General features: G+C 45.6%; 1 protein-coding gene across 1 annotated transcript in view; it reads right to left on the minus strand.

Annotated features, from left to right (window-relative positions):
• The window catches only part of COL26A1 (collagen type XXVI alpha 1 chain), a 180,033-nt gene that overhangs the window by 25,090 nt on the left and 128,733 nt on the right, over window positions 1-26,210 (minus strand). Inside the window, exons 4-5 of the mRNA XM_075169133.1 lie at window positions 17,075-17,136; window positions 4,655-4,804 (exon numbers count right to left, since the gene is read on the minus strand). Of these exons, the coding sequence (XP_075025234.1) occupies window positions 4,655-4,804; window positions 17,075-17,136 (212 nt within the window). The remainder of the gene's footprint in view (window positions 1-4,654; window positions 4,805-17,074; window positions 17,137-26,210) is intronic.

The following is a 26,210-nucleotide window of genomic DNA, read 5'->3' on the forward strand; positions in this document are numbered from 1 at the left end:
GGTTTTAATTTGGATCAATTTGCTTACCCACAGGACACAAACTGCAGACTTTTCTGTGAATAGAGGGGCTTCTTTAATGGATCTCACTGACAATGGATGCTGTACTTGGCAAGCTCAGGCAGGTGATCAGGAGCCCATTCAAGAGAGCAAGAGCATTTGTTCACAGCATTGCAAACAGCTTCTCCCCCTACCAAAAAGCCCCCACCTGAAACTTTATTGCAGCAAATACTTTCCAGCATAGAGGGAAGAACAGCAGAAACACTGTTTTACAAGCACAACACACTGTGCTGCTGAGTGTGGGTCACAACATTTCCTCGCTTGTATAAATCAGCCTCAATCCTTCAGTTCAACCTTTATAACTCAATCCTGTGAACTTCTGCAGACCAAGAGCAATCATTTGCTGCTAGCATCCTCAATCATGCTGCTGCGGTGGAGCTTTAAAGAAACTGGCACTTACTTCCCTGAAGGTGGAAAGTGCTGAAGGAAAGACTAGGAGAAGCAGCACTGAGTAATGTGTCAGGCAAATGCTCATACTGGTGACAAATGGTGTTACCAGCGTAAAAGAGACAAGTGCAAAAGGGAGAAGAGAGAGGGAAGGATTCAGGGAAAAAGGGGGAGGGAAATGAATAGGCCAAAACTTCAGCTGGCATAAATCAGCTCTACTGCAGTAGCATTGCTTTCAGAGAGCTTAAGCCCATGGCAAGTATTTATCTTCCAAAAATATGAAAGGAAAAGCCATGGGGAAAAATTTTAAAAAAAAAGAAAAAAAAAGGCAGAGGGTGAGTATTCAAATCAGACGTGCAGAGACCTGGATTTTCTTCCTGGCCCTGTCATTACCCTGCAACACACCATCTGTTCCCTTTCCTTCCCCAAGGTTTTCTCTGTACAGGAGCAGGATATTCTCTGTTTGTACGGAGCTTAGCGAAACGATGCCCAGAACATCACCAGCAGCTCTCAGTGTGTGTGGCAGGCAACACCAATAAGGTAATAATGGGGTTTTCTCCCATCACTCAGCACACGTCCCGCTCGCTCTAGCCACGTGTCCTCCAGTGAACTGCCTCTCCATCAGGCAGCGCTCTCCATCCTTTGGGGATGGGGGAACTGAATGTCTTAAAGATGATAAAGCTGGCATTTCACCTCTCTAACCAGAGCAGCCCATGATCAGATAAAACCCAAAGAAGAAACCCAGCCTCTCTGTATCTGTGAGGCTCTGAATCACTGAGGACTCCCGGTCACAGGACCCTTCTGCTTTTTAGGATATAACATGCACAGGACTGGGCATAGCAACATTTTGTGCTTTGAAAGAGGAAATAGCAGAAACCATTGACTTACCCTGTGGTATTAGCTGCTCCTCTGCACCTCTGTGTCCTTTAGCCTCTAGTTAAGAGGGTCAGGTTAAAAAAAAAAAAAAAAAAAAGAAAAAAAAGAAAGATATGAAAAATTAGGTCTCTTGCTGCCAATTGGCTCAGCCAGAGTGTATATATATTTTCTTAATACTCAGTAAAATGTATCCTGTTGATTAACAAGCTGATCAGAAAGGCCAGCGGTCCAGCGGTGCAGCTGTCTCAACAGCTCTGATTGCTTTTAAATGATTGTCTATTCTCAGCCCTGTCACTCACAGAAGAAATAACTACCCTAATAAACGGTAGCAACTTTTCCTGGACTTCAGCCTGGAGAGGTGTCAGCCAACCCAGAGCTGTAAGGTCATCCAGAAACACTCCCACCATTCAAAGCATCTAGTCCATATCAACCATCTTTGTGTTAGGCACCAACATTACGCCCTTAGTCCATCCAGTTGAGAAACTTGGTGTCACGCAAGCTAGGATTTGGATTTGCTTTGGCTGAAAAACTAGAAGCAGGGTAAAGTAGGCAATATTTCACAAAAAACTCTGGGGAAGGGGATTCGAGGGACAGAAGCTTAGCTTTCCACAACCCCAAACCACACAGGACGCTCAAGTTTGACTTCTACCTACTCTTATATCACACTTGTTGAAAGATCTCCTGAGGTTTGCACTCTCTGTAAGTGAACCTGGGGCCAGCTTTGAGCAAAAAGTCACATGAAATCATGCAAAATGGGCAGTCCCCCACCATCCTAAACCAACTGCATGAAATTCCCTACATTTCACAAAATCTACAGTGTGTTTTTTTGGCTGGCTTTGAATTGTAGATAGAAACTGGTGCGGGCAGGGAAGGATCCAGATCCATGAAACATCCCCACAGCTCCTTAGCAAAGCAAGCATTTGAAGCCCACAGAGCTCAGGTAGGGGCTTAAGCAGGTAATCACATGTCAATAAGCAACTTAACTGATAACTTCTAATTGCTGAAAGACACTGTCCTGACCTGAAACGGTCCAGTGCATGCCTGATTCCCAGTTATTACGCTAGAATTGTTATTCCACACTAGGTTAAATAAATCAAGGCTAGAAAAATAAAGGGTAACAGTGAGCAAGGACTACACCGGGTAGCACGCAGGCAGGGCTGTAACGCATGCAGCCGGCTGCGCGCACAGCCTGGAGGTCTGGCTGACAAGACAGACTCACGTAAAGCTCAGACAACATCACCTGTTTTTTGGAGGCGATCACTAGCTACCCCCCGGATTTACTGCAGGGGTGGAGGGTGCTGGTAGTGGACCATGGAGTCAGCCTGATGCAAGTGCTACAGATCTGTTCCGTTTTGCATCACTGCCTGGGTGAGTGGCGTTTCCTGCTCCTTGCTGAGCAAGAGGAGATTATCATGTGTACCAAGCCTCCAGGAGCACAGGACTTCGAGTGGAAGGTACAGAGTCAGTACTTTTGCTGGATTGACTTTAGTACAATGAAGTGCAGGTGCAGAGATACTGCAACAGCAAAAATAAATGACATGGAGAAGGCAGAATGAGCATATAATGGACACTGGGGGAAACTGCTTTAATTCAGTTCCTGGCAGCCATCACTGTGGTTCTGAAAATACTTTGCAGAACATATTGTTAGCGAACCTCCCTCCATGTTGTGGCACCCTGTCAAATTATAAACATGGACGACATCTGGTCTATGTTGGTTGCTCCAAGTCTGCTGCAGTCGTGAAGGGCTGCCATAATAAACTATTCTGACCGGAAAAAAAAAAAAAAGAAAAAAAAAGAAAAAAAGAAAAAAAATGAAGAAAAAAGCAAAGTAGGCCCTATAGAGGATAAAGAACTAAAGAACTGCTCTGGGAGCAAGCAAAGCAACTGACAGACAGGGCTTTGGAAGCAGAGAGTGGGGATCTTGAAATGAGAATGCCAAGGTCAAGGAAATTCAATGCGTGGGGATCTGTCTAGCCAAGTGGGCTCAGAGGGAGATTTTCTTATAAGTGTATTTTTTTTTCATGCCACAAGAGGGATCATAAAACAGCCCATTGTGTTTATGGTAAATTTAAAAAATATAATACAGAGTGCAACTGATGTTGCTATTCATGGGAAAGTTTTTTGTCCTAATAAAACCAAGAATTACCCTTACCCCAGTCCTCTACCTCCCCACACCGCTCCCAGATGGGGAAACGCTGCATTCAGCGCTCAGTAGGTGAGTATGAATTGTCCCCCTGTGATCCCGATGGCTCTCTGGAGTTTCCTCAGGAATGTTTCAACCTATTCAGGCCTCAAAATCCAGAGTCTTTAGACTTAAAACATGTACCCTGAAACACACAGGCAGGCATAGTGGCCCTACTGAGGTTAACAGAAATCTAACTTTCCAGAGACCAGAATTCAGCTTTCAGTAGATGCTTGTGCCAACAGAAATCAAGGCTAGCGACAGGCCGTTAAGGCTTAATATGGAGCTTAATATGTGAGTCTCTGAGTTTAGCTGCTTTCTTTCAGGAACATGCCTGCCCTGCGCTTAACTCGAAGAGGGGCAGAGACGGGGAGAGAAAAGCTGAAAGTCCCTCTCTTTGTAAAGGGGCGATCCTCATCCTGCACCGGCAGTGGGAAGGGGCCCCGAGGAAATCGCGTCCAGCTCCCTGCAGCTAAAAGGATGGTTCGAGGTGGGATCAGAGAGGATTGAATTCCTTCCTTGTCCGTGAGTCCACATGGGTGTTGGCGTGCGACCACCTCTGCCTTCACGGATCGGCAGAGAGGGAGAGACACGAGACAACACTAAACCCTTAGACTGAACAGCCCCTGGTTTGAATGAATCCTGGCTCTAGAGCTAAATAATGCTGATTCTGACCCTAAAATGGAGGCTGAAAGCTCTCAAAATGCCTCTCCGCAAGGTGGTCTTCCTGCTGAGCACAATCCCACCTTGCAGCGAGCGTTTGCAAAAACCAAAGCTATGGTGTCCCTGCCGCGGGTGCAAAGCAAGGCGCAGGCACGGAACCTCTCACGCCAGCGGGGCTGCCTGCCCCGCGCTCATCAGGCAGCACCACGCAGCCCGAGTGCGGCTGCTCCCATCGACAGCTCCCTGCTGGCTCAAACACACGGCAGCAAACGTGCCCACAAAAAAAGAGAGGAATTGTCCATCCGAAAATCTTAACCCTCTTCTCCTTTACAGAGCAGAGGGAAGGAGCTGCCGGCATTTCCCTCCAAGCCCTCTCCCCTGCAGCTTCCAATACTGCAGCAGACTGACACGGCCTCCTTTTTAGATACCCTACAGGAATCGCATATGTAGGGTGGGCGAGTTGGTGAAGAGCAGGTTATGCTTACCAACAGATCCCACTGTTTTCCTCAGGACAGTCCCGGGATTTAGCAGGGGAAAAGCATCTGGTAGCAAATCGTCGTACCACGTGGCCGTCGTCCCAGTGATTGGCAGGTTGTTTTCCAACGGTGGGCTTCGCTCTGCAGCCTCGAGCAGAAGGATCTAGATAGGGGACACAGGGAAGGCAAAAAAGGTCAGTGGGATGGTTTCATACGTGGTCTCAATCCTGAGAGGTCTTGAAACGCCTCTCCCTGCCAGCAGGAGCTGTGGATAACTTTGCATCACAGACCGCAGGGTTTTGGTGTTAAAGCTCTATTGGTTTTCTGCAAAGTGGCAGTAATTAGCGTAGGAAGCTGCTGTGTTAAGTTGCAAGAGGGTCCCACACAGGCCCTCCTCGGAGAGGGCTTCACTGCTTGCAGAGAGACTCAGCCTCACGTGGGGCTGTCTCCCTGGTGAGAAACACGAAACCAGGGACCAGAGCTGGTGCTAGGGGACACAGCATTTCACTGCTAGGTTACGTGTTGAAATCCAGAGTCATCAGGTCAGAAATTGCTGAGAGCTGGTACAAGGTGAAGGGCTGTAGGATGCCCAGGGTAGCAAGCTGAGGTGCCTCAGGAAAAGTCCTGGTTGCAAGACAAAGTACAAATGCTGACCAAATAAAAGAAGATGGAGAACATGGAGCTTTTAAAGAGCTGAAGTGCTTTAGCTTTGGAGTGAATAAAAAACAGGCAGGCAATTTCCTCAAAGAGCTCTACTTAGAAATAATAGGATATTATTAAAACTTGCAACTGTTTCTATACCTTGTAAACACACTACCTTCAAATAAATCCACATCCCAATGTGCGTCCCTGAGCTATTTGGGCCATTTACCAGATAAGCTCCTTGGCAAAATGACCCCATTTTCCCTGTATGATTTAGACCGCTGTTCATCAGGCTGTGCTCCCCTGGCCACTGCTGGCCCATATGAAACTGGAAGTTAGTCTTTAACATGGCTGCACAAAACCTAAACGCCCACAAGAAGTAGAGGGATGGAGGACCCAGGTGGTCTCTGCCCACTGACAAACTCCATTAAAGTGAAGCCGAGGGGAACATTCACTGCACTTTATAATCAACATTTTTAATCAAAGTTTTCACAAAATTAGGATTTAAAAAACTAATAATTTTTCTATTTTAATCTAAATGCTCCATCCCCCTGCCTTCCCAGCCACTAACAAGGGTGGCATAACAAAACAGTCCACAGATTTCTTTTGAAAAGGCCTAACTACCCCTTCAATTATAAACCCAGTGGGAGCACCGACCTGGAGCGCCAAGCCCACGTGCTCTGCTGCAAAGGGATCTTACCCCAGTCGCTAGACAGAAGCTAAACAGAGTCCAAGGGCAGCACCCACTTTCCCAGCGGGGCAGCCCAAGGGTTGGCAGCCCCTGCCTGCGCCATGCCTGGGATGCAGCAGCAACCCTGCCGCTCACCCGGCAGCTGGATCGATCCCTGGCAAAGCTGCCTGCTGCCTAGGGTGGACGCAGGATGCCCGTCGGGCAGGAACAGGGCCGAGCTTTCCAGAACAAGAGTTTTCATCCAAGCATCCAGCAGTCTGCTTTCTAAGCACAAAGCTTAGAAAATTGTCTGAGGAGCGCACCGCTGTGGTTTGTTACAGCGCTGTCTCTTCCTGTTTGGAAACCACCTAAGCAAATACTGATTTAGGGATAAGGGAAATAAAAGAGAATACAGCTCAAACTTTCCACTAAATCCCTAGAAGTTTCAGCTTTTACATGCTGTGTTGTCTTTACATAATGAAGTCACACTGCAATTATAAATGAGAGTGACTTGGCTCTGCTTGTTTGTTTTTAACTTGCAATTATTACAAGGTTTATCACTTATTTATTACAAGGCATGGTGAGAGCCAGTATTGCAGCAGCGCCAGAAATGATGAACTTCCTGCAGAATGCACTGGCCTGACAGGGGTGAATCAGAAACTAATTAAACTGGGAGCTAGGTTAAGTGCAAGGGAACTGAACCTCAGCTGTTGCAAACAAGCAAAATTCTTCCTTTATTGCAAGGATCTTTATTCATGGATCCAGAGTCTTGCTTTCTGAGTAATAAGAAAGCAAAAAGGAATCAGGTCACAATGCTTTTATTCAACAGGCTTCTCTGACGCCAGGCAAGGAAGGAATGGGTTCAGTCTGTCTCTTGCACTTCTGTGCTTCTACCCAATGATTTATTTGTCAGACTTTCAAGGAAATATGCTGTGTGTGTTCAACAAACACTTAGGCATATGCCTTACCATAATCGTGCTTAATTCCCATTGACATGGGACTCAAGTGCGGATTGAAGACCTTTTCTGAACCACTTTATACTGTTATATTATCTCTTACTTCCCCAGTAAAACACCTGGATGTTGCCAAAGTGGACTCAGCAACAGAGGCAAAAATAATCCTGGAGGTGGCAAATTAGAGGGGCTAGAGCCAGGGCAGGGTTAGGATGCTCCTGCTGCGAGGAAGGGACCGACAAGGGCTGTCTTGGACAGTATTTTGCCGCAGCCCAGCAGTGCTGCGAGAAGAGGTGATATTAAATCAAGAGCAGCAATGGTCAGAGACCAGCAAACTGCAGGGGTCCGGGGCCCTCCCAGGCGGCGCGAGCGGCACTAGCACAGCTCTGCCGAAGGTTGCATCTGGAGTGGAACAGCTCCAAATCATTTTTATGGGTGATAATAAAAACGTGTTACCACATAATCAACACAAAACAGTGGCAACGGTATCCTTTTCATTAAAACAACATGTTTTAAATGAGCGCTCTGCTGATAAATGCTGTAAAAGATTTAAAGGCATGCACAGAATAATCCAGTATGCTCTTTTATAAATCGACTATATATACTTAGCAGTCATTAAGGCTCAAACCATAGTAACAAGTTTATTTTCCCTGGGCACAAAATGATAGAGGTCAGGAAGTCTCCAGCCTTTAAATTGCTGAGAAATTCTAGGTTTTATAATTAGGACTGAAGAAGTGCCCAAAAGAAATAAAGTAGAAGGAAGAGAGCTCTCACATCCGTGAGATCCACAGAGCCAAACTAAAGAAGGAAAAGCACGAGGGATTTAGTCACATTCAAAATCTCAAACTATACGCTGTTCTTTCAACAAGGAGTGTCCTCTCATAAGCTAGCACAGCACAGCGCAAATGGGGTCCTTACACATTATTGCAATAGCACTGGAGCCATTCATCTATTTTCTGTCACGTTCTGTTTTTCTTAAGGCTGCCATTGCCGTAGTCAAGGGACTCGAGGAGAATTCCCACTTTCATTAAACAAAAAAAGAAAGTTTCTAGCCCTCTGAGTAAACTGCTGGAAAATGATACCAGAGAGGCTCACAGCCAGAAAGCAAATTAGCAAAATGTGCAATGTATTAAAGTCTCAGTGTTAAAGTCTTGGTACTTTCTAGTCAATAAGGTTGAGGTAGAGAGGGGGATAACACCAAGTGAAGAAGAACATGTGGTTTCGATTGGAAATCCTCACTGCAAGCAGTGCCCACCTTTGTTGCTATTACCACTTCCAACGCAAAAGTTATGCCTCCATAATGAACAGAGGCAGAAAACATCCTAATGCCACCATATAAATGAAATACGTCTTGATGCCATGGGTAACGTTAGTCCCCCAACCAACCAGAGCAGGTACAGAGAACTAGCTGAAGGGCAGCGCTTGCGGTCGCTGCCTGTAGTGTCGGGAGGGCAGATCCCTGCAGAAGACACGAAGGCCTTTCCTCCCCAGTTTGCGCTGCGTCGCACAAGGTGAAGGATGGCCTCAACTCAACAAAGCACATGGGTTTTTGTCTTTTTGCACGTATGGAAGCAAAAAGTCAAATCTGAGCTTAACTGGACATGCTGAACTGGAGTCTCTGGCAACAGAGGTCCCACCAGCGTGAGGGCTTGTCTCTGGTTTCCAGACCCCACCTCTCAGACGCAGCTGAACTGGGTCAGAAAGCTGGAAAGAGCTGAAATGGGGCCGCGTCTCCTGCCAACACCGCAGCGGGAGACGGGCCCGACGTAGGAGACGGCGTGTGAACGCGAAGGGAACGCAGGAGGGGTGATGGACTGCACTGGCCAAGGAGCTCGCAGGCCAGCGCCAGCGGCAGAGGTTATTGCCTGCAAAACTCACCCCTGGGCCTTTCGAGTCCCGCAGAGCCGCCGGGCTCACCTCTGTACAGGATCTGGCGCTTGCTCTTCTCCCGTGGCTCAAAGCCTGGCTCTTCTCTGTGGGGCCCGCTCACGCATAGGGCCCTCAGCAGGGACATTAGTGTTATGTGCCTGAAGCTCAGTCCCAGCTTACTCAACCCACCTCCCCCTTTTCTATTTGCCAGCATAAACTTTCTGAACTTCAGACACATACCACATTTCTTGCGTCAGATCAAAAGCTCAGGCCAGGGACAATGGAAATGGGAGGAAGGTTTTCATCTTCTTGAGATGTTCAGTGTCAGAGGACTTTTTTTGGCTTGTAGTGGCTTTCAAGAACCCTATTTTGGTTGTTCCCACACATCAAAAGAAGATTTCACAAACACAGCCTCCTCCCATCATCTGTCCTGCACTTGCATTCCTGATGTCCTGTAACTAGTAGGTGCTAGAAACAAGGAAAGAACAGCCGGGCTTCCAAAGATTTCAAAATTGATACAACAGGCCTCAGAATGCTTTTTCCTTGGATAAAAATCCATGGAAATGCAGAGGGAATCATTTGACATAATCCAGATGGATATTACTAATTAATAAACAGGGGATATTTGGTCTCTTGAAGCATTGGCAGAATTAACTCCCCTCCATCCCTCTCTAAAGAGGAGGGAGAGAAACTGCATGAATCCAGCTCATCAACTAAAAATTCCAGTGTAAAATAAGATTTCCTTGATCTTGTAAAGACGCAAGCTGATTAATAATGGTAATTGCATAACTTGTTGGACGTATCTTTCTTTATAGCAAATTATTTGGCAAAATGTAAGTTTTTTAATCATTCATCAACACACAGAGCGAAACAGGGAGTTTTACAAAATCTGATGGAGAATGGTATCTCTCTTGTAGCAATATGAAACCTGTGAACGCAAGGCTCCAAAGCAGATGCAATTGCTTGGTTTCAAAATCCAAGAGACTCCACTAAAATCTGATGAACCGGGTGCCCAGAGAGAACCTGGGTGACTTCATCCTTATTACATCTTAGAGGCTTTGGCCAAAGGGGACAAGATAATTAGTGCATGGAGGAGTTTTCATTATATTGATAAATTATGTGAGGAGCAATAGCTGATGTCATTGTAGTGACCCAATGCAGACCAAAAGGTAAGGTTTGTGTCATCAGCTATTGCATGGAAGACAGAAATGTGGACCAAAGGCTTCTGCACAGGTAGCGCAGTTCATGCTCTTTCTGCAAAGGTATTTGGGGTTTTGTAGAGTTTTACAGGATTTCCAAAAAAGAGGATGCAAAAAGTGACTGTTTCATCCGCAGGTATCTTTGGGGGGGGGAATCAGAGCAGAGAAGACACAAAAGCACAGGCTAGCCTACAAGTTTAGATGAAACGCAGGCAATGTTCAGCAGATCATCAGACCATCAAGGCTTTGCTTGAGAGAGCAGCAGTGAGGGAAGGACTGGCAGTGGTCTGACCGGGTCACTGCACTCTGAGGCACCTGGGGAGCCTCTCTGATATTGCTACTCACTGAAGATTTACCTCTGCTGCTGTGAGCCCATGCAGCCTGCCATCACTGGCACCCCGAAGTGTTAAGAGCCAGGGGAAGAAGCTAGATGTGGAAAGGATCCAGCAATCCTTCAATGCCGTGTAAGAGCCCATTGCAGAGTGAAGTACACAAAGGAGCTCAGAGTGAAATCAGATACCCCACCGTTACTTTAAAACACCTGACAAAAATACATCGGAGCTATAACCTTCCACCCTCAAAATCACATCATTCTTCTCTGCCCAATTTATTGCTTGTCACCTGCTGGGGATGCAGCAGTGCTACGGACATGGAGCCAGGCCAGCCCGAGATGAACTCAGTCTTGACAAAGCAACATCTGTTCTCGGCAACGGCTTTGAGATCAGCTCTCTGCTGCTCACCAGGTGAGGAGCCCCCAGCTCTGGCCGAGAGATTCCCATCAGCTAGCTCAAATAGGCTGAGATGCCTTGCGTGCTCTCCTCCTCCGCTAGATTCTAAATGAAAAGCTGCAAGAGAGTGGCACAAATGGAAAAGATAAGGGGCTTGGCCCTTTCCTGGCTCGCCGTGGTGCAAGCTGAAAAAAAGGACCCAAAGTCATTTTTCTCTTATGATCACACTTTCCTTATGAAGCTCCACTAGAATTTCTGATTGAGAATCAAGTGGAAGCTTGCATGTTTGGGCACGGGATTACCAAGGGATCTGAGCACTTACATCCCTTAGGTTCCTCACATACCTCCCTCGCTGAAACCTACTTTTTGTTCACTTAAAAAACAAAACTTGTAAACAATGCTCCCAGGTATTAAACACACCAAAAGCATTTCCTAATGCAGACACAGGATTTGCTTGGCAAATTAAGTTGTATGTCATACGAAAAGAGAATTTTTCAAAATTATTTTATGAAAATATTAAATCTATTTGACTGAAAATGCCAAACTTGTAACTAAAAGACTTTGCGGGAGGGGATGGCGGAGGAGGAGGTCTTTAAAGCCTTTTTGTGGTTCTGGCAAACGATTTACAGCATTTGCCAAACACATGGAACAGTCTTAGGGGACAGATTGCTCCTTCAATCCAACAGTGATAAGAAGTAAGATCCAACAATTACTAGACTTGAGAACGAAAGTATTTTAACTGTCATTCCGAAAGACGGAAGCATGCCCAAATGAGAGAAAGGCCAGTACCCAAACTGCCTCAAGTGTCCTAATCGTAACCATGATTATCGCTGATTAGAAAAAGGCCAATGAGATAGATGCAAGGTTCAGATACGAACATTGACACAAAATTCGGTTTGCCCACCTAGTTTTGGTTCATGGTTCCCCTTTGTAAAAATCAGTTAGGAAGTTGCATTTTATTCTTAAGGACATTTGTTACATTAACTGATCTACAGAAACTCAGCATTAAATTAAAAATTTTACAGGGATTGATTTAAGTTTGTTATTGCTACTAGAAACCAGCCAGTTATTATACAGCTACCTGTGAAATAGCCCAAATACTCCTTAAATTCAATGCATTACTGGAGCTGGAGAAGCAGATTTTGCACAGGGTCATTAGGAAACCTTAGAGATTGGGTAAGCCACCTTCCTGTTCAGAACAGAAAGAAAATAAAGAATTGCTAGTAGCAATCACATACACAACATGGAAAATCCACGGAAGTCCTTGAAATATCAAGCAACCGCTAATGTCCACTCTATAGGACCAGCAGCAGCCTCACAGCCAAGCAAGTGGGGTTTCCCTCCCAATCTCTCAGCCATGACAAAGTACCATGAAACATTTTCGATTTTCCAAATATTTCTCCACTACAGCAGGAAATTGTTTTATTGTCTATCAGAGAAAGAAAAGACAAACCCCATAAAAGATCCCAGACAGCTGCCAGTATTTCTTGTCGCTGCTTGCAAGAAGGGGGAGATACAGAAACATTTCATACAACGATTACATTAAAACTCCAAGTAATGATGCTTCATAATCAAAAGGCACAGGGTGGCGAAGGTGCTGTGGGGTAATCTGTTCTAAGCAAATGGGTCATTTCATATAAAGAGCAATGTATTGATCAAACTCTGTGCACAGTACAAAGATTTTCTTTAAAACCTTTCAGAATCTTCTGCATGGGGAATCACATTACAAGGACTGTTTTCATGCAAAAAATATGCATGTCATTTATCAATCACACAATGAATCAGTCAGACACTAGATATGTAACGTTATCTCCCTGCATTAAAGCTGTAAGTGAAATGCCACGAACTTCTCAAAAGCGGTGTCAGGAGATAAGACTGGGTTATATCAACTCAGATCAAATGCTGCACTCAAGCTCCAACCAAAAGCTGCGATTAATATTGCACTGCCCGTGGCTCTGTGGTGGAGTTTATTGAAAGAAACTGGGCAAACAAAATGAGCAGAAATTTCTATGCAGCTGCCTGCTTTCCTGCTAGCACTGCCTGCCGTGGGCAGCGGTGCCGCTCTCTCCCGACACTGCAGCTCTCTCGAGCTTCAGTGGAGTTTGTCCGGGCTTAGTCCTGCGACACAGGAGGGCAGCACCAGGCTCAGGAAATTCAGAAAGGAAGGGCTGTACGCTCTTCCCACTAAGAAGCTGTGCTAAGGAGAAATCTTTCATATGAAATGAAAGCGGGGTTCGTTCTGCCCTCCCACCAATGAGGCTCCCCGCAGGTCAGGGGGTGCTGTAGTGATGTCAAGTAAGATGTCATGGGAGAGAAGTAAGGTTTGGCATGTTGGGGCTTGGGGACGGGGTAGTTTTCTTCTGGCCTGCACACTTTCTTGTCCTTGACCCCAGGCTCAGCACCATCCTCCCTGATGTAGAATCCCATGGCCTGTAGATTTCAAGCTCAACACCATCAATCAAGCTTTCAAATCTCTAGCATCCAAATGGGTCTGGTATCAAGCAAATGGAACAGGCCAACTCCATCCTGGGGAGATGACAGGGTAACTCGAAACAGGGGAGACGAGGATGGAGCCTGATTCCATCTCCCTTCACCTCCTTTCCTGCAGAAACATCTCCTACAGCCACAAGGACAACCTAGAGCAGCGTTAAGGAAAGCATGACACGTGAAGAGTTTGTTCTGCCGCACAGTTCAGCCATGTCTCAGAGTCTCTCTCCTTCCCAAGGGCTATATAAGCACCAGTCCCTAATGAGTCATTTTTCATTCCATTTGCTCTGTGTTTATTCTTGCTCCTCGCTTTCTGATCCAACTCTTATATTACAAAAATCAGAGGGTTACTTTTATTACCTCATTTGGACACTGATCTTACAAGTTGAATGAACCACCTCATCCTTGTAATAAGAAAGATGAGACCATTTCTGGTTATATCCCCGTTTTTTACGGGGACAGCTATAAAAGCCTGCAGAAGAGGAGTGGGGAAAGAAGAAATCACAGTCTTGTAGCCTCTTCTTCCATGACTGAGTTTAAGTTTCCTTAACCTGCCCTTCACAGCCACTGGAGGACAAACATGCATTTTACATGTCCTCACACATAACCAAGAAAGGCTCTCGGCTCCTTGTCCCCATTGCAGAGGTGTGAGGAAGAGATTGTTTTTCACTTGTCCCTAACCTACTCTATTAAAGCAAAACTTCTCACCCAGCACCGATCTGCCCCGGTCCACAGTGCCTTCAGAGGTAGCTTTCCACACATTTGCTCTCACCCTTGGACCTTGCAGTACCTGTAACAAGTCTACACAGGCTCCACATGCCTCAAAGCCCTTACAGCAGGTGCCAATGGCCTGACCTGCTTGAAGCTGGCTGGCTACGCTGAGGTGGCTGATCTTAGTCATTGCCATTGCCTCAGCTCACCATGGTCATGCTGGACCGAAATTCAAAAAGCTCCTCAACTTCAGCTGTCTCCAGAAGGAGCAGGACTGTGGCAGGAAAATCTGCTCATAGGAAGGATGAACTTCCACATCTGCCTTTCCAGAACAAGACAGCAAAAATCGGGGGGGGATCAGTCTCCAACACTGGTAAGGGATGTGTGTGCCCATCCCAACACTCCTGTCTTCCTCCGAACAGCTTCAGGCTGTTGTGGTGAAATGAGACGTGACAAGATGACAGTTTGGAGAGCTGAGAGACAACTTCACATTCAGATCATCCAGCAAAATAGGGATCTTTCTCCAAAATCCAGAGCAGGAATACAGACAATTCAAGCACCTTTTTAATAGTGCTAGCTGTTATTGAGTAACAACAACTGAGGTCATGACATTGCTACATAGATCAAACTGAACTTAAATTAACCTTGAAAAAAGGGTGAATCAGCATATTTCTCTTGTGAACAGCACCAGTATTCGTGTAATGTTGCTTCACTCTCCACTTAATTGCTACAGGCAATTTTCGCATAGCACCCACAGCTTTTCAAACAAAGTGGAAGCCAAAAGATTGATAATGACATTGCTGGGCTGTGCTGCAGAAGGTACCCTTGCAGAGACAAGGTCTTTAGTACTTCACAATAGAAAGAAATAACTCATTTCTCTCCATAAAAGTAAACCCTTTGATGAGCTTTGCTCCCAACTTGGGTCTCTGTGGGAGCATAGCAAAGTCAGAAGGAAACCCATCACAGCAACAACACAAATTGCCTCACTGCAGCACTAAAACAGAGACATGATGCACTACACCCAAGATCGAGAGCTGACAAGAATCAAGTTACCCAAAGGCCCATTCTCAAGAAGGCAGAGAGGAGGTTGGTGTGGTCTTGGCTATGGCTGGGACGGAGGCAGTACCAAAATCCTTCAAGTGTCATCGCCAGGGTCTGGCTGGCTACACATCTTGGCACTGAACTTTGCAGGCATCCGCCTCACTGTTCCTCAAGTCAGAAGGTCTGCAAGACTCCGAAGTCTTCAGCCATCAGCACTGTGTTTGTTGATGACGACTCAGTGCTCCCTCCTGAACGCAGAGCAGGGTGCAGCCATACGGCTGCCAACACAGGAAGCATTTTCTAAGGACAGCAGGTCAGGTTTGCCAGTCGGGAGTCAAATGCCAGTTGCTGCACAAACAAGTGTCCTAGGTTAGAGTAGAAGACAATATGCTCCTGCCTTCACTAGAGCTCCCACGCAGAAGGCAAGCAGGCAGCACTTCCCAAATACCATGGGCGTCTAGCAGTTGGTGCCACCAGCAGAGTGCAGATTGCTTTCAGGTGATGGGAATTTATGGGAATGAATTTAAACCAGGTTCATATCTGGAAGACAAGCCCACTGACACGAGTGCAGTTTCATTCTTGGGCTAAGACTTCTCGAGAGGATTTGGGTAGGTAGGATCTCCTCCCTCCTCCGTGAAGTCCTGCCAGGGCCCCGGCTGAGGTTGCCATTAGCCTCTTATGCTTTGTTACCCGACAAGCGCCGAGCTGCACAAGCCAGCAGAGCACAGGGGCTCTGATGTCAGGACAGTCTTTGGTTATCGTTTTCTAGTGAGCCAAATATAGAAAGCCCTGGAAAGCGAAGGAAGGTACAGCTGGCTACAGGCTGAGCATGGGAGGGCTGATTTACGCCTCTCTGAGGCTGGTCCCATGTCTTACTTGGATTTGGGACTGCACACGCAGAGGTCAGTCACCAGCCCCTCTCTCCTCTCCAAACGCCTCCAGCTCCTCGCTGCCAAAGAACACCCACCTGCCAGGTCCTGCTGCTTGGAAAAACAATCCAGCTCATCTTTGTCCTTTGCACTACAACAGTTGTTTTCGCTCGAAGAACTCTGCTACCCAGAATTTCATTCCCCCCCACCCCTTCATTTTCCTGTAGTGAAATACAACTGCAAAGGCTTTGAGGAAGTTCCAGATAACATTGCTCACTCCATTTCAGCACAGACAATTCCCAAATTACCACAATATCATGCACTGGCCTCAAAAACACCACACATCTACCACCCCCCTCCACAAAGGTTTCTCCCCAAATTCTTTTATGTCATTGATAACCATCAGTTAATGAATAACAACAGCAGCACAAAGCCTTAAAGGGACCAAAGCACTATATCTAACAGCCAGGAATGGGCTGTCACAGGAGGGACCACAGCTCAAAGGGGTCTGACTGATTCAGCTGCTTTGTAGCTAGACTAGAACGATTTATCTGAATCCCAGTAGGTAGAAATTAAAACAATTTGCACAAAAAAACCCCACAACATGAAGGTCTCCCCTTAACATTTGTCTCCACTAAACCACGCATGAAAGCCTCCCATCTTTCAGAAAAGGGATATAAAAGCAGGGCTAGATAGCACTTGAAGAGCAGGCTAATGAACAACTGTTCTTCGAAAAATCTACATACCATTACTCCTCTGTTTTGCACTCTACATTGGTAAGGTTTCTACAAGGCATTTTTAGTGAAAGAGACCAGAATCAGCGTCTGCTTCTTTCCTGAGCCAGGGGAATCACTGTTTTACATCCCCACGTTATCAACCAGCTGAAGGAAAGAGATTTTTCATATAGCTCCGTCTGCCCTCTGTTTCTGGAGCAAAACCTGAGCCAACGTGTTCCAGTCGAGAGCAATGAGCTATGTATTATTTATTAGCAGCTGCACATTTGTGACAGCAGGGAAGAAGGGAGGCAGAGATGCAGCTGTGTGGCAGAGTGAAGCCGAAGAGGATGCGTGGGAAGCAGAAGGAGCCAGGCCAGAGGTGAGCGATGCCCGTGTGCCCGTGTGCACACGCCCACCACCACGGCGTGTTCCTCGCTGTGGACAGGAGGACAGACACCTGATCTCTCCAGGGCTGCCAACTCAACATCTTTTTCAGCAGCAACTCTTGGAAATTTTTGCCAAACAGAAGAATAAAGGCAGGTCCTTACCTTGGCCTCAAGTGTGTTTAGCCTCTCGGTCATATCCGCTAGTCTCGTGCAGTTCATGCATTCTAGAAAGAACAAAACAAAACGATGTAAAATTTCTCATACTTTGCATTTTAATCCATGGCTTTCAGTCTGCAGACCCTGATCCTCTTTTGATCCAAGGCACACAGAAAAGTGATTCAAGATCAGCTATGGGAGGAAAACAAGTATTCAAATGCATTGCACAGGTAAACAGCCACAGCCACGTTACATGAACCTTGTTTGGGGATGCTCAGTGGGGCAGAGCATGAAACCAAGTTCCCAACGGGTAGAAGGTGGGTGAAGAAAAAATCAGTTGTAAGACTTCTCATGGTGCCAACCAGCATGACCTGTTGTCACCAGCAGAGACACTTGTTCTGCCACTGGTGCAAGCTGGTGTGGCACGTGCAGGACATCAGGCTGCACAACTACTACTTCCATTTAGCTCTGTGCTGTACCCTCTCCTATACTAGGTCCTGGCCAAATATCGAGAAAATCAATGAATATACAAAATGCCCATCTCTGCGGAGTCCTGCTCTATCCCTGGACTCCCAGGCCCTGTTACCACTCCCACAACAAATCATCTGTCTCAGTGACAGCAAGAAAATCCAAGACAGACCCCAGGGCTGATGCAGACTGGAGCTGCAGCACAAAGTGGCTTCCATCTCACTTTGCTGCATAGAAGCAACAGATAGGCAGCAACCACCAAAGGGGTCCTGACAGGATGCCTCAGCAAGAACAAACGTTAATATAATGGGCTCTGAGTGCAGTTTAAAATGATTGCTTGATACAAAGGACATCACTTATCTAAACAGAAGGACTGCTGCTTTGCCTCTGTTTTCATTTCAGCAATTTTAAAGGGAGTGAAGGAGGATAAAGCCCTGAACAGAGATTTAATCAACAAGGCACTTTCCCAGCGCTTTGCAGCAGTCTTGAACTGCCCATTCCCAGCTCTCAGAGAAGCCTTCCAGGCTGGACCACTCACCTATCATGACTTCTGAAACGCAGCAGGTTTTAAAAAGGGAAAATTACTTGCAGCATGAAGTACTTCAGAGAATAAACCATCCATATTCAGGTGAAGAATCACTGCCATCCTATGTCCCATGGAGGAGAAATAAATCTCTGTGTGCATTTCAGGACTGTCCCACGGAGGAGAAATACATCTCTGTGTGCGTTTCTGGGCTCCGTAAGGGCCAGAGCCCGTTTTCATTGACTGGCCATGGAAGAAGTATTTAATCCTAGTATTTCCATAGGGCTGGGGAGGTTGAGCCCCTTAATAGATCGTCCAAGTGCAGCTCAGGCTGAGGTTGTACTGATGCAGGGGATGTTGAGTAAACCCAGTGCCTACCTATGGGGACGAATGGGTGAACGTGGGTTTTGGCCTGACTAAACATCACCCCAACACCTGGGACTCAGTTGTCCCCCCTAACAAGCTTTTTCCCTTTTGCACAAGAAGCCCCAAGGAATCTCTCCAATCTTCATCCACAAACACTTTCCAGTTTCATGAAGCGCATGGTATGTACTGATGGCTCTCAGCCATGCAAAGATTTTAGCGCATGGCTCTGAGGGCCAGGAAGCTTGGCTGTTCCATGTCAGTGATTTACAGTCTAAGAAGATTGCTTGAGTGTTAACGGCAACCAATCACCCATAGCATAAATCTTCCAAAGAAATTCTCTCATTGACCCTCTATGAGGAGCTGCGTAGCTTCCCAAAGGAGCTAGACATAGAGCTTCCACCTCACGATACCCAACATTTTGCAGGCAAAGCATTTGATTGTTCAGGAACACTTAGATTGAGGGATTTCCTCACAGGTCAATACTGACATGGACTTTCTTTTACCCAGCAGGAAATCACATTTGTTTATTTTTATTCTCTGCAATAGATCTTGGGCAATATTTTTTGGCTTGAATTGGCCCACGAATACACAAGTGCCATAAATGCATTGTGCCACAGGGAAGGAAACGGGTGAATCTTGTTTGGTCTGGATCTGCTCGTTGTGTGTGTAACAGGGAATTACGTTCTGCATGTAGCCGGCTTTATGCTTTTGATCTTGCTCATCCCCATAGAAAGATAAGGCTGAATAAATCCAGTGCTCCCAAGAGCCAAAAGGCGTACCAGATGTGTTACAGAGCAAATAAAATATGGAGTCCTATTCTCCCTTCTGCTGGCTTGCACATATTAATAACTCCCATAGGTTTAGAGAGACTGACTTGAACTGTCTGAAAACCATCTCTGTGCATAATTTGAGATGGATTGATCATTTAAGTTCTCTTTGGAGAGCTCAGTTCATAAAAAAGGGCTTGTACTACTCCTCTGCATAGGGGTGAATCAACCAGCTCCCGGGGGAAGGATACAGTGATCATCTCTGCCAGACAGCATGTACAAACAGCACCCTCTCTGCTCTTGACGAGTGCCTCAAAGAGCCCTTTCAGGTGTGTTTGCAGCATACAAGGTTAGATTTAAATGAACAAAATGACAGAAGAGGGGAGGAAGTAGAAGTGCCACTGCACGGTGAGATTTGTACTAATATCACCTTCATGTTAGTGATGTCTGCTGAAACAGAATGGAAAACACAGCCCAGGTCAGAAAAAGAACTACGTAAGCTCAAGTTGGATTTGAACTCTGATCCTTTCCTTCGTGAAATGCCTGGAAACCCAGATCCACACCCAAGGTACTTAGCCTGGACCCAAAAGACATTTAACTAATCCAGAAAGTGGACGTCCTAATGCAAAAGATCTTCTTACTAAGGCAAGCCATCCTGCCAACAAATCCTTGTGACATTTATTTAGCTAACCAACAGACGGACAATGCTTTCGAACACAGAGATGAATGCTCAGTACTGCAGTTACAGAAACTACATTCAAAGCTAGCTCACAACACACCGGGGACCAGGCTGCTTCAAAGTCTGGGGTTATCTGTCCTTGCAGAAAGCCTGAGAATGGTGGTGACAAATCAAGCTAATAAATATTTTCCCTGACTACTATGCACTGACGTATTTAGTGTCTAATCCTGATGGCTGGTGGTTCCAAGGCCTGAGACTGTGAAGTTGAATTTTCTGATCAGGGTGAAAGCAGTCTGCTTTATTAAAATGAGCTTGAGAATCTCACATCATTATTTCACATGCAACGAATATAACACTGGAGCAAATACACATACCCTCTGACCAGGAACTCCAGAGCAGACGCTTTCCATATCTGCAGAAATCCATCACTTGTTGCTACACAGAACCCCAGTTTATTTCCCTCATATTCCTAGTTGGCAGATTTGTATTTTTCCAGCTAAACTCCGAGAAAAGAGTTGTGATTTCACTCTGTGAAGCCCAACCTCAAAACACATGGTAGGATTTGTTTTAGAAGTGTTCCAGCAGGGAGAATAAATAATTGAGATAATGAACATGAGACTGTACCGGCATATCGTGTGACACCCAGTCTGTCTCCATAATGTCTCACTGTTACTGTCCTAGCACACCTCTCCCTTCCCGCCCTCCCATTCCCCTTCTCTGGCTGCGTGGGTAAAGCAACGCAACCAGAGGGAAAGAAAAGCCTAACATATCAGAGATGTGGTAGACTCGGCGTGCTGGAAAATAACAAGTCATGTACGCTGTGCCAGCAGTGCCCCACTTGACCCTGATCCAACGGTGGCTACATTTGACCGATCTTCGATTAAAGGCTGAGCCAGTGCCTCCAGCGCTGCAGCTTTGCAAACAGACGCCGGGCTGCAAGCCTGTGGCTGCCACTCCAGATACGCTCCTACGACAAGCGACTTACAGCGGTGAATGACTGACTTCGGGTGCCTTGCTAACTTGGCATTCCCGCTTTGCAGGGCTCGAGCAGCATTTGCATAATTTCATGATTAAATAGTTGTACAATTCAGCTGCTCAAGGCTGAAAGCCCCACAAGTCTTTAAACTCCTCACTCGAAACAAGAAAGGCGTGATAACGGCTTTATACCAATGGGCCTCTAATGATTTCAGCACAATTATCACAGTGGCACTGAGGGGAGTAAAAAAAACCAGGCCAACTTTCACCACGGGGCCGCAGGTCAGAGTTTTGCGCAAAACGGCAAAGAAACCTCTTGGCATCTCTGCCCCATTTCTCAGCTCTGACAGCCCACGCTCATTTGTATACCCAGAGTCTCTGCAGAATATTAAAAGGGCTTTTGGTTTCCCTACAGCCAGATGCTCAGTAGATATAAATTGCACAGCTCAACCGAAGTCAAGGGATCAAGGCTCTGTCTCTCTTTTTCTTGATGGATTACTCCAAAATTCATATTTCAGAGGGGAGGTGGAGGAGGTGGTTTATAGCATATGAAAGGGGAGAGAATTCTGGAATCACAAAGCCTTTGTTTAAACAAATAAAATCTTTGCAGCCAGTTTTTTCAAGACCGTATTTTGCCATTACAAGAAACTTCAACCTTGCAATGCAATGGGGCGTAGCACACAGTCAAGTTTCGGGACATAAGAATCGCATTTGCAGCTCATGCTTCAACCTGCTCGGGGCTCTAAACAATGCACTTTCCTCCTCTGAGTCTTACTTTCCTTTCATCCATTTTTAGTGCAATGTTTCTTCTGTAAAGGACCCGAGGTCAGAGGATGAAAAATGACCATATGTTACCTACACACAGAGAAATAAATAAGTATATTTGATTTCTGTGATAAAACCTGCCTGGCAGCTCTTCTCTTTCCATCTAATAAAGTCCACCACTTCCATTGCACTTTTCAGAAACGGACATGCACAAAGAGGACAAACTCGGTTGTCCCCAGGGTAGGGGGAGCAAACCAGAGCTGCGTCAAGGCCACGCCAACAGCCCACGTTTACAGCACCGGGAACACAACAGCAGCGCCACGAAACACAACGCAGCAGCTTTAACGCTGTGCCAGAGCTGCACAACCAGGACTACTGAGAGCAGGTCTCCAGGCACCACGCTGTTACAGTTCGGGGTGCACTGTCTTACGAATCAGTAACACGCAACTTGCGTAGGTCTAGTTCGAAGAAAATTTTGTCTTTCAAAGGAAGCAGGAGGCCAGCTTTTCTCAGTTAGTAGACACCCTTCTCCAGGACAAGTTCAGAGTAGTCTCTGAACAAATCTGGAAGAGCGTGAGTGAAGTCAGCTAATTTAGTCAAGGCATCCATGTTTCTTTGCAAGGAGAAAAGGATGAAGCTCGAAACTCTTGAGAGAAGTAGGAAGCACAGCTATCTTCTACTGTCAACTCAGTGAGCACTTGAGATGTTATGCACCAGAGATGTCATGTTTAGGCACTCTCGAGATAAACCACCAGACCACTAACCCCTCCATCCACTTGTTGCCACACACATACACACAGTTTAGCCAGAAACAAAAAACAGTGACGCTTTCAGACTCTGGCACAGAAGAAATTTCAAGTCAAATTCCACAGTAGAAATATGAACACGGATCTCCTGTGCCTACCTAGGTGGCCCTCAGTAGGGGACGGCCAGCCTGGGCTTGCATCTCCACCCCTCTTTAATTTGTCTGATTTGACCCTTCCAGCCTTTTTACATGGATACTGAGTTTCCCTAAGTAGTTTATGTTCTGGCCCTTTGCAAAAGCTTTCGCCAGTGCTTGTGAAGGATAGCAGGCCCAAGCCATAAATCACAGCCAACCTGGGATCTGTTTTTTCAACACATTTCCTCTAACGAGAGTCAGATGTTGGCTAGATGGGCTTTATTAATTGTACTTGTTTAGAACCAGTGATGTCTGTAGCTCTGTAACAGGGTTTGAGCATGTGAAAGGCAAAGGGCTGACAGCAACCGTGGAGAGGAGGAACGCTTGTGTCGCCCGGTAGCCTCTGGTCTGAAGAGCGAACAGGACTCAAAGGTCTGGAGAGCTGCGGGAGGGGGGCTCCTACCGGCACATCGTACGCCCTGGCCACGGCTCAGGATCCAGTAAGCTGGAGCAAGAACTGTTTCTCTGTAAGGGGAAGCTCTCAGAGTTTTGTTCAGTGTAGGACCATTAAGACCCAGCTGCAAGAGTCTCTCAGTTTACTACCATATTTACTTGTTGCATGCATTGCAGATTTTCACCTTTTAGCAAAGACGGTGGCAAGGGAAGAGCCCCAGGTGGCCGGGGTCTCTCACAGCAGCGATGCTGCGATCGACAGCATCTATCTGACTGAAAAAAGAAGAGCTCATCAGGTCTCTCCTCTCCCCAACACGTCAGCGCGTTCAGCTGCAGAGGTAATCTGTATTCTTGCTGAATGGCAAACCTTGCGTGCTCTAACCTAAGCACGCGTAGGCTGGATGCGCACAGAACACACCACCACCTTACAGCGTCCCTTCCCTTTCGGCAGTACAGAGACAGCTGAGCGAGGCCGGGCCTCGCCCACAAGCAAACGCGGAAGGGAGGGGGGAAAGAGAGCATCTTTCTTTTTGCCCCCCTTCTGGGTCCAATAACTACCGAAAACTGTAGGCTACTCGCTTTCAAGACACAGTTCCTCCAATCCCAAGTTCAAAACCAGCACTGACAAAGCCCCCCAACATTTCCGCTCAGCACGACCGTTAGCATAATTAAAGTATCTCACAGACAAGGAACTGGAGGCTCAGAGAAATTTACAGATGGTCTCATTGGCCAAAGACGGTTTGTTGTCTCCCACAGTTTTCACATCAGGATTTTACAGGATGGAAAGTTTTATTTTCACCTGTAAATTGTGAGTTATTAGGCTGCCTATCAATATGAAACAGAACACCTATAGAATATTTTTGCGTTTTTACCATCGTAACAGATAATTCACCATCTCTGCTAGGAGACCCCGATCACTGCCAAAATTTCTCTATTTGTAATCTCTCTCTCTTATATCTCTATTATAATAACCCTTAACTTTACTGGCTATCTTTAAAAAGCAGCTCAAATTTCCTTTCTTATGAGAACTGCTATCTGATCTTTTTCTGCTTGTAAAATATTCATTCATTTTCATGTTTACTTTCTTCTACCTTCTTAAACAGGAAAAGGCTTATTTTCCCTGAATAAGCAATGAATATTTTTTCATTATCATGATATTCTGTGATTTTGAAGTGTCTGTAAAAAAAACCTGAGCAAAACTGAGTGAAAAGAAAGTTTACCAAAAAATGCACTTTTGGAGTAGCAACTACTATTCGAGAACCCACATAAAATTTGGTACATAGTTTTAAGTGAAGAAAATGGGTGCAATTTTTTAAAGTTTTGCAATATTTTCTCCAGATTATTTTTTTTTAACTTATTTTCATAGTTTCTTAATGACACATTTCAGTCTTAAGTTTTGAAATAGCATTTATTTCAAAACTCACTTAAATTAAAAATGAAATGAACTAATTAAATAGTCGTAAGTGAAACTAAATGGTTCACTTCAGGTCAAATGAAATAATTTGGGTTGACCCAAACCCATATTTTAGTCATTACATTGTGTCAAAAACCTAAAAATTTCCATTTCAGTTTCTCCCAAATCATTTTTCTTTCCAATTTTTTGGTTTGGCAAATGGACCCAAAAAACCTCCATTATTCACCCAGGTCTATTCTTAAACAGCTCACATCACTCACATTGTTTTATTTAAAATTTCACACATGCACACTCCCACACCACTAACTAATTTTATACATAATTGGTCTCAGCCTGGGGATTTGTGCTCTTTCACAGTGCCAGAGATCTATTTTGCTGGTTAAGCCTGTGCTCTGTTAGCATATGGATCATTTATTCACAGGCAACCACGAGTTGCGAGATCCGTGTTCAATCCATCTTCATCTATCAGAGTAAGGTTTAGCAGGGAATGGCTGGATTTTGATGCAACACATTTTGCTAGAAATGTATTATCTATTATTTTTAGAAACACCAAGGACATTTTACTAATGTAGCCCAGCATAGTTGCCTGAGGACTGAAATGACCCTGATAAAAAAGATTTTACCTATCCGGCATGACTTTGTTAAAGCTTTGCTGTCTATGGAGCTGCTGAACATGGTGCTCCCAAGCGATGCTGGTGGGACTGTGGGCGCTCAGTAATTCCGATATTGCACAAAACAACCCCCCCATGAGCCCTTTACTCCCCTACTTCACCACTGTATCACTGCATGGCTGTAAAGCACACCGAAGCAAATAAAAAGCCAGAAAATAACGACACATAGGTAGTATGAACAATATGCATATACAAACTTCTCAGCAAGCTAGATTAAGAGTCCCCAGACTAAAAGGAGGGAGCCCACATGCCTTCCTGCGAAGGAAGCCGAGGGCACAGAGCCCACAGGGGCTGCGGCTCCTTCCCAGGGGGAAAACATTCTCCTCCTTTGGCTGGTCCAGTCCTCACTACGCCAAAATCCAGCGTCTGATACCCACCATCATTGAACCAGACTCATTTCTCTATCGCTCCCTGATCTATGACATGGAATGATACTTAATGGGACCTGGCTAACTCTTTCGACCCCAGTCCAAGCATGCATGGGAACCCTGTAACGCTTGAAAGTTCATCTCAATTTGAGATGGTCTCACATCCCTTACAGAAGAGACTGCTTCTCCCTGCTGGGAGAAGCAATCAGGGGAAAAATGCAGTCAAAATATGGCGTAATGTAACATGGAATAAAGAAGCAGACAGGACTAAAGGAAACATTCGAATCGAGGCTCACCGTAAAGTCTGGAGGGACTCTTATAATATTGGTTCTGCACTTGTGTATCACAGGTCAGAGAATCTCTCACAGTCTCGAGCCAAACAACGTGTGCTTAACTGGAGTATGTCTTTCAGAAAGACACTCTAGAGCCAGACTACCTACGTTTCTTTAGTGAACTGCATCCAAAGTTAACCATTGTATAAAAAATACGCATCCTGTTTCCAGTTTGGATTTCTGACATTAAATTCTACCCCTGCTTTGAGTTTTATTACACTTCAGCCTGCAAGGACTAAAGACACCTTCTAGGGTCAGATGCCTTCTCTCTCCACAAAGTCCCTGTAACCCATAAACATGTTACATTTAGGATGTTCAGTCAAGCACTAGTGGTTCCTCATCCAGAACATTTAGCGCTAGCTTCCTTTAGCCAAGACAAAAAATTAGCTAAAAGATCAATAACGAAAACAATAGTTTAAGCAACTGAAAAGGATGGTCTGAATTCAGAAGAATTTGCCTCCCTGAACATCAAAATACTATG

Source organism: Calonectris borealis, chromosome 19 (assembly GCF_964195595.1).
Source record: "Calonectris borealis chromosome 19, bCalBor7.hap1.2, whole genome shotgun sequence".
In the NCBI taxonomy this organism is placed as follows: Eukaryota; Metazoa; Chordata; class Aves; order Procellariiformes; family Procellariidae; genus Calonectris; species Calonectris borealis.